This window comes from Hyperoodon ampullatus, assembly GCF_949752795.1.
Source record: "Hyperoodon ampullatus genome assembly, chromosome: 10".
Classification (NCBI taxonomy): domain Eukaryota; kingdom Metazoa; phylum Chordata; class Mammalia; order Artiodactyla; family Ziphiidae; genus Hyperoodon; species Hyperoodon ampullatus.
The window spans coordinates 40,258,253-40,265,783 of record NC_136923.1 but is presented as its reverse complement, the minus strand read 5'-3'; the positions used below and the strand labels follow the sequence as shown (position 1 = coordinate 40,265,783).

Genomic DNA, 7,531 nt, shown 5'->3' with positions numbered 1-7,531 from the left:
TGGAGATGCCCCTGATGGCCCCATCCATCTGGGGTGGGTGCTGTCTCATGCATGTGACCCTCCGCCAGCATTTCTCTGTGTGGTGACCTGTGGGAGGACAGGGCAGATCTGTGGGTCTGGTCTTAGGTGGGCTGGTCTCCGATGCAGTGATGGTCTCTTGTGTTGAGGTGCCTGAAAGTGGCATTACAGTGACCACATGTGATGGTGTCCAGATGCTCTGTGACTGGACACAAGTGGGACCCAGACATGATAAGATTCCATGCGGTAGTGACCTTCAATGGTAGTGTCCAAGCTGTCCAGACATACTGTAAGCCTGTGGGGCTCCTAGGAGTGGCAAGACTCCACTTGGCAACCTGACACAGCAACATCCAGGCTGTCCAGACACACTGTGACTCTGTGAGGCACTCTGATATGACCCCACATGGCAGTGACCCCACGTGGCGGAGTCCTGATGCACCGTGCCCAGATGTAGTACCGTCCAGCTCTGCCGCTACCTTGCAGGTCTCCCCATCCACGCTGGCTCCATCATTGTGATCCCCTCCCTCAGGCTCAGCGGCGGCCAACATGGGCCAGGATGTGGGTATTGGCAGCAGCTTGCTCCCTCACTGCCCTGGCCCGGGCCTGCTCCAGTAAGATCTGCAGGAGGCCAAGGGGGACATCCAGCGAGAGGGTGATGCGGGGGCCAGGGTGGGGGCCAGGGCCGGGGTGGCCCCAAGCAGTGGAGGGGCCTGTGGTGCTGGCTGAAGGGCTCTCCGAGGCCACGGGGCGGGGAGTGGCCTGGGGAAAGTTCTGAGGGAGGAGCTGGAAGCCTGGGATAGGGGTTGCTGGGACAAGCAGAGTCCTGCCCAATGTCAGGACCATCAGCACCAGCAGAGCCCACCTGGTCATCGTGTGGTCAGGCTGCGAGGAGAAAACAGGTTCAGGGCAGGGGCCCTGGTCAGCTATGGCCCATAGACAGAGACAGATGGGGAAAGCAGAGAGACAGAGAGCGGCCAGGCCAGGGACAGAGAGAGACAGAAACAGAGATGAAGGGACAAGAAGAGAGCCAGAGTGAGACAGAGATAACAGACAGAGCCAGGCAGAGAAGGGGTCAGAGGGGCAGAAAGAGTGAGAAAGAGAGTGAGAGAGACAGAGATAGACAAAGTGATGGAGAAACCCAGAGACAGAGAGCCACAGGTACATCTAGATATGGATATATTTTACAGAGAGAGAGATGGTGGGGAGGGAGGAAGAACAAGAAGAAGAAGAAAGGGAGGGAGGGAGGAGAGAGGGAAAGGGAGAAAGAGATGGAAATGAATGAGAGGGAGGCGGAGCAAATGGAGAGTGGAAGAAAAAAGAGACAGAAACTGCCCCAGAGACAGTGTGATGGAAATAAGGATGCAAAGAGAGAGAAACCCAGAGGGAACAAAGGGGAGCCTGAGGTCTGAGCGAGAAAGCTTGTAGTAGATCCAGGTTGCAAAGAAAGGCAGAAATGGGGGTCCTTGAGGCAGAGAAGCAGCCAGAGATCCCAGGGCACCTCAGGTTCAGAGACCTCCACTGAATCAAATCCCAGATCCATTCAACCCCAAAGGCCCTGCCCATCCCCCTTGACCCCAGTCCTACCAGTAGCAGCCTCCTCTAGGGTAAGCTGGGGCCAGGCAGTGCTGTGCTGTGGTCTGCCTCTCTGCCCCCTTCAGGGCCCATTTATCTCCCTCAGCCCCTGGGCTGACAGCTGGGGCCTGTCTCCTGGCTTGAGGCAGCCCCCCACCTATGATTCATCCCCTCCTGGGGAGCAGTGAGGACATATCCTTGGCCCCTACCCTGTCTTCTTTCTGGGGACAAGTTGGGGACTGAGGGTCACAGGACAGTGACCAGGGCTGGAGAGAGGGACTCTGTACCCACTCAGGATGGTACTGCCCTCCCAGGGAAAACCTGCCCCCCTGACACCCACACCTCCCCAAACAGTCACAACAGGGGCCTTTAAACAGCAGCTTTAATGCCCCCCAGAATCAGCACCATGTCATCACAGGCTTGGGTCAAGGGGCAGGTCAGATGCGGTCAGATTCAGTCACATCCGCTCACTGCCCACAGCCATCCCCACACTGAGTCATCTGCCGGGGAGGCAGGAGCCACAATGGGGGTTTGTCCACAGGGGGGAAGGCTAGACCCACGGAACAAGTCACTGAAATTAACGGACACGCTCATGCACGCTCACGTGCACGCAGGCCTCTAGCACCAAGGGGAGGGACAGCAGGGTCCAGCTGAGACACCGACTCCTCCAGGGGATGCTGAACTTCAGCTCATCATCTGCCTAAGCTCCGGGCAGCACCTGGGTGGGGCAGGTTGGGTTCAGCCACCTGACCTTACCCATCACATCGGCCACAGAGAATGGGGAAGCTGGGGCATAGGGTGTGGAGGCTCTGCCCGCAGAGAGGGATGCTCACTCAGGTCTTTAAGGGAGGGAGCACTGAGGGGGGCCATACTGGGGACTCCACATAGAGCTGGGGTTCTCTACTCAGCTCTTTGGTCTGGGGGGGGTCTGTCCCAGGTCCCCCAGTCTGAGGGGGCTTCTGACCCAGGACCCTGACCCTGGACATGATCTGGGTAGGCCCCTAATGGGATGGGAGGTACGCCCATACCTGTCCCCTGGCTCTGAGCCACCCGGGGCGGGCAGCGGCGCTCACAGGCCTCACGGGTCCCAAAACGGTTGGCATTCCCTCCGCAGCCACCATAGACAAAGGGGTGACAGGCCTCCGTACCACCTGCCACAGCCCGATGATACCAGCGCAGGGTGTAGGCAGTACAGGAGCCCTCGTCCAGTGGAAGCGAGCAGGGGTCCAGGGCTGATGGAGGTCAGAGAGGTCAGCAGGGATGGGCTCTGTCTGCCCCTCCCCAAATCTCTCTGGGCCCAGCCTTTCTCACCATTGCCATCCCAAGGAGCCTCAGGGTCCTGGTATTCCTCCACAGAATACTCAGAGTATTCGTACTCATCGTCCTCGGGGGGCACCTGGCCTGCACGCATGGTGGGGTGTGCTGTGAGCAGGGCCCCAGCAGGCCCGGGTTCATGCTGCCCAACCCTGGCCCTTGGATGGGGTGGGCAGCACTGGTCTCCCACATGTACACAAGAGTGCTCCCTGCATGTGGACCCTACACGCGTGGCGTGGGCCCTGCACACATGAGCAGCCCTGTGTGTGTCTGTGCTCCCACCCCACACGCCCCACGGCTCCAGCCGTCCTCACCTTCCTCCTCTGCATGGGAGACGCGGAGAACGGGCACAGCGTGGAGCTGGGGGCCAGCGGTGTCTGCAGCGTAACTAGGGAGGGGTCCTAGAGCCAGAAGCAGGGGCACAGGGCCCTGGGGTCAGCATGGTGGCCACCCCAGCCAAGCCCCTGCTGAGAGGACCCAGGTGATGGGCACAGCAGGGCCTGGGGTGAGAAAAGTTCCGGGAGCAGAAAATACCAGAAAACTACTCACGTGATCCAGATGTGATAAACTGGCCCTGGCAGGCTGGAGGGGGCAGAGAGAGGGCAGGGAGAGAGACAATAACAGAGCAGGAGACAAAGATGGAAAGAGGCAGGGAGAGAGACACACATGGGGGCAGAGACATACAGAGGGGGACAGCAGAAGAGAGTGACAGGCAGGAGAGAGTGACAGACAGGAGAGAGAGGAAGGGAAGCAGATGCAGAGAGATAGAAAGAGAAAGAAAGGAAGGGGAGAAGCAGACAAAGGGTGAGAGTGAAGTTGGGAACAGGCCAACAAAGGGCAAGAGAGAGAGGGAGAGACAGCCAGTCAGGAGCCGGCAGGCATGGAGACAGAGGGAAAGCAGCCAGAGAGAGAGGCGGAAGGAGACGAGCTTCACTCTCTGATGCCCCCCAGGGCCACCAGAGCCCTCCACCCACACCCTGGCTCCATGTCAGGCCCTGAGGAACCGGCTCTGCTCACACCTCCACCCCCTCCACACGCCACCATCCTGGGCACCCAGGAACACTATGTGTCCCTCCACCTGTGCCTGGGTCTCCATTTGGGGAAGTCCTGTCAGCATGTCTGTCCTGAAACACCTGTGTGCTTTTTGTATCCATCTGTCTCCACCCATCTCCTTGACTGCTTGCCTCTTGGAAGTTCTGGGGATGCTGCCTGCCCCTGTCTAGGGGTACGGGGATGGAGTGGGGTGGTACCCAAGAGACTGTGGGCTGGGCTCCACTCACCGCAATGCTGACTCATCTCCTGACGCACAAGGCCCCGAATGTCATCCTCCTAGGAGCCCAAGACCACAAGGGTCATGAAGAACCAATGGATCACAGAAGGACAAAGGGTACATGATGCAGGGATCATGGAGGGACAGCGCTGAGTCAGGGTCCAGGGTCCAGGGGGTCGGGGGTTGGGTGCAGGAGGCAGAGCCCACCACCCCCATACCCCACACTCACTGTCAGTGCAGCTTCTCCTTTCTCACCGCGGGGCCCCGCAGGTCCTGGCCGCCCCTATGTGCAATGGATAGGACCAGGCTGTGACCTCTGATCTCACGGACGCCAGAGGTCACCCCAACCTTTGACCCCAAGCCCAGGAATCCCCACTCACCTGCTCCCCTCTCTCTCCTGGGGTTCCAGGGACCCCAGGGGCCCCCACCACACTCTCTCCAGGGGGACCTCGTTCACCCTGTTAGACAGGACCAAGTAAGCAGGGTCAGAGGCAGTGGGGGTCAGAAGTAGGACAAATTGGGATCATAAGTTCAGAGGTTGGGGCAAAGATATTGTGGGAAAGGGTTGCAGAGCCAGAGGTCAATGAGGTTTGAAGGGTCAGTGAGGCTCAGGGGTCTGGAATCAGAGTCAGGGCCCCTCACCTTCTGGCCCTGAAGTCCTTCGGGGCCTTTGGGACCAATACTGCCAGGTGGCCCGGGGGGACCACTAGAGCCATCACTGCCCCTAGGACCTGGGAAGCCCCCAGTTCCTGGAGGCCCCTGAGGAGAGATAGGTTAGGGTCAGTGACAAGAGCTTCCAAAGATGGACCCACTTCCAGAGAGTACAATCTCCTCAATTCACCATGACCTTAGCCTCGACTTACCCGCTCCCCTTTCTCACCCTGGTCACCCTTGGGTCCTGGCTGCCCATCAAAACCGCGGTCACCCTGGGAACAGAAAGAAGCATGGGAGTCCCTCTGCCTTGGCCTACTTCAGCTCAACCCCCATAAGCCCCCAGGCCCAATGGCCATAACCTCAAGTACCTGTGGCCCTACCAGCCAGAGACTCTCAATCTGCCATGATCCCCAAGACCCTGACCCCACTGTGATGCCCCTTGCCCTGACTCCACCTCTTTCCCCTACACTGACACTCCAGCCCCCCCACTGACCTCCACCCACTGTAACCCCTTAGCCCTGAGGCATGTGCTGCTCCAACTCCCATCCCTTAATCCTAAATGTGCATTGTGGGGACTTCCCTGGCAGTCCAGTGGTTAAGACTCTGCACTTCGGAATTTCCCTGGTGGTCCAGTGGTAAAGGATCCGCCTTATGATGCAAGGGACGTGGGTTTGATCCCTGGTCAGGGAACTAAGATCCCACATGCCGCAGGGCAACTAAGCCCATGCGCCACAACTACTGAGCTTGCGCGCCTCAACTAGAGAGACTGCATGCCACAAACTACAGAGCCCACGCGCTCTGGAACACGTGCACCACAACTACAGAGCCCACGCGCCCTGGAGCCTGCGTGCCACAACTAGAGAAGGGAAAACCCGCATGACACAGCTAGAGAGAAGCCCGTGCGCCGCAACAAAGAGCCCACACACTGCAACGAAAGATCCTGCATGCCTCAATGAAGATCCCACGTGCCGCAGCTAAGACCCGACGCATCCAAAGAGAAATAAAAATAAAATAAATAAATAATAAATCAATCTTTTAAAAAAAAAAAGACTGTGCTGCCACTGAAGGGTCACGGATTCAATCCTTGGTCGGGGAACTAAGATCCTGCATGCCACACGGTGTGGCCAAAGAAAAAATAAAAAAGCACATTGTGACCCCAACCCACCCTGAAACCTTAAGACCAGCCCCACTCCACCCCCCAATGTCCCAACCTTTCACGACCCAAAACCTTCCTTGACCCAAAACCTTCACGACCCAACCATGCCCTTCCCTACCCAATCCTAAACCCCCAACGTGCACTGTTGAGAGAGACCCCATACCTTGGGACCAATCAGGCCCTCCTTCCCAGGGGCCCCTGACTGGCCTGGAACACCTGGCTCCCCCTGGAGAAGAGAAGACATTAGCCAGGCCCTAGCCCACCCATCCACTCCTCATTCTGGGGGTGCCCCACTCTCACCAACTCTCCTTTGCGTCCTGCCAACCCTGGGCGGCCCGGGAGACCAGCTTCTCCCTGCAGCGATCAGGTGGAGGGATCAGCCTTAGGCCCCAGGCCTCACAGCCCCCCACGTCCCCACGCATATGCCCCATCACCCCTGTACCTTATCTCCCTTCTCTCCATCAAGGCCACAGGCTCCCTTAACCCCCCGTTCGCCCTGCGGGAGAAAAGAAGTTGAAAAATGACTTCCAGATACCTCACCCTGTAACCCCTTGATGCTGAAACTACTCTCCAAACTGGCCTTAGATACTCCAACCTCTGACCTTCCAACCTCTAACCTAACACCTCACATTCAACCCCGGATACCCCCACATCTGACCCCAGATACCTGACCTCTGACCCCAGATACCTCACCCTCCAACATCAGGTCCTCCTGATTAGGGGGAAAAAAACAGTCCCCTTCCCACCTTGAGGCCCCGGGGACCCATGAAGCCAACATCTCCTTTGTCTCCTCGGACACCAGGGGCTCCGTCTTTTCCTCGGGATCCCTGGGGGGAAAGGGGTCAATGTGAGGCCAGGGGAGGTCAGTGAGGGATCAAAGGGAATCACTTTGGATGTAATGGACAGGGAACACCATAGGGGTGAGAATCATCATTAGGGGCCAGAGCCACTGGAAGGGCAGGGTTTTCCATGGGGATGAGGGTCACCATGGGCAGGGGTCACTATGTGGGTGGAACCATCACGGGGACTACTGTGAAGATAGGGGTCCCTGGACAACATGAGAGCACTGGTTCACTGTAAGGTCAAAGGCCACTACATGGGCATGGGGGCATCTTACCGGCTCACCAGGGATCCCTGCAGCACCAGGCTCACCCTGTGGGAAACACAGATGGGGGAGGGCAGCCCTTCAGTGTGACTGTCCCCTATGCTGGCCTCTCTGCTGCACATGCAGCCACGGCCCAGGCTGCACAAGGAGCCCGTGTGAGCACATATGGGGCCAACAGCGAGGGAGGCAGGAAACCCTCCAATGCTCAGAGGACACCCCTGGGATAGGGGTGTGTGATGCATGGCTCTGGGTCTGTACCTGGGGCGGGACTTGCCTTGGGTCCTGTGAGTCCACGCACTCCCAGCAACCCGGCTGAGCCCTTGTCTCCAGGCTGTCCCTTGGCGCCCTGCGGGAGTGACCAGGAGAGGGACACAATCAGGACCAGACAAGGCTGCATGCTCAGAGAATGACTGGAACCTGCTGGCTGGGGCGGAGCTGGCCA

At 58.5% G+C, this 7,531-nt stretch overlaps 2 protein-coding genes across 2 annotated transcripts in view; both read right to left on the bottom strand.

Moving 5' to 3' along the window:
* Positions 1 to 549: 549 nt before the first annotated feature.
* Positions 550 to 888, bottom strand: UCN2 (urocortin 2; the record flags this gene model as incomplete). Its single annotated transcript, XM_079713000.1, has 1 exon — positions 550 to 888. One exon carries the CDS (start codon positions 886 to 888, stop codon positions 550 to 552), a length of 339 nt encoding a protein of 112 aa, XP_079569126.1.
* Positions 889 to 1,954: 1,066 nt separating this feature from the next.
* The window catches only part of COL7A1 (collagen type VII alpha 1 chain), a gene marked incomplete at its 5' end in the record, with an annotated part of 31,645 nt that continues 26,068 nt past the window's right edge, over positions 1,955 to 7,531 (bottom strand). The window contains 16 exons of the mRNA XM_079713816.1: positions 1,955 to 2,308; positions 2,619 to 2,822; positions 2,878 to 2,991; positions 3,219 to 3,305; positions 3,454 to 3,486; positions 4,185 to 4,233; positions 4,404 to 4,457; positions 4,555 to 4,632; positions 4,817 to 4,933; positions 5,038 to 5,100; positions 6,148 to 6,210; positions 6,285 to 6,338; positions 6,427 to 6,480; positions 6,731 to 6,811; positions 7,102 to 7,137; positions 7,364 to 7,435. Coding sequence (XP_079569942.1) covers positions 2,283 to 2,308; positions 2,619 to 2,822; positions 2,878 to 2,991; positions 3,219 to 3,305; positions 3,454 to 3,486; positions 4,185 to 4,233; positions 4,404 to 4,457; positions 4,555 to 4,632; positions 4,817 to 4,933; positions 5,038 to 5,100; positions 6,148 to 6,210; positions 6,285 to 6,338; positions 6,427 to 6,480; positions 6,731 to 6,811; positions 7,102 to 7,137; positions 7,364 to 7,435 — 1,185 coding nt within the window. The 3' untranslated portion in view covers positions 1,955 to 2,282. The remainder of the gene's footprint in view (positions 2,309 to 2,618; positions 2,823 to 2,877; positions 2,992 to 3,218; positions 3,306 to 3,453; positions 3,487 to 4,184; positions 4,234 to 4,403; positions 4,458 to 4,554; positions 4,633 to 4,816; positions 4,934 to 5,037; positions 5,101 to 6,147; positions 6,211 to 6,284; positions 6,339 to 6,426; positions 6,481 to 6,730; positions 6,812 to 7,101; positions 7,138 to 7,363; positions 7,436 to 7,531) is intronic.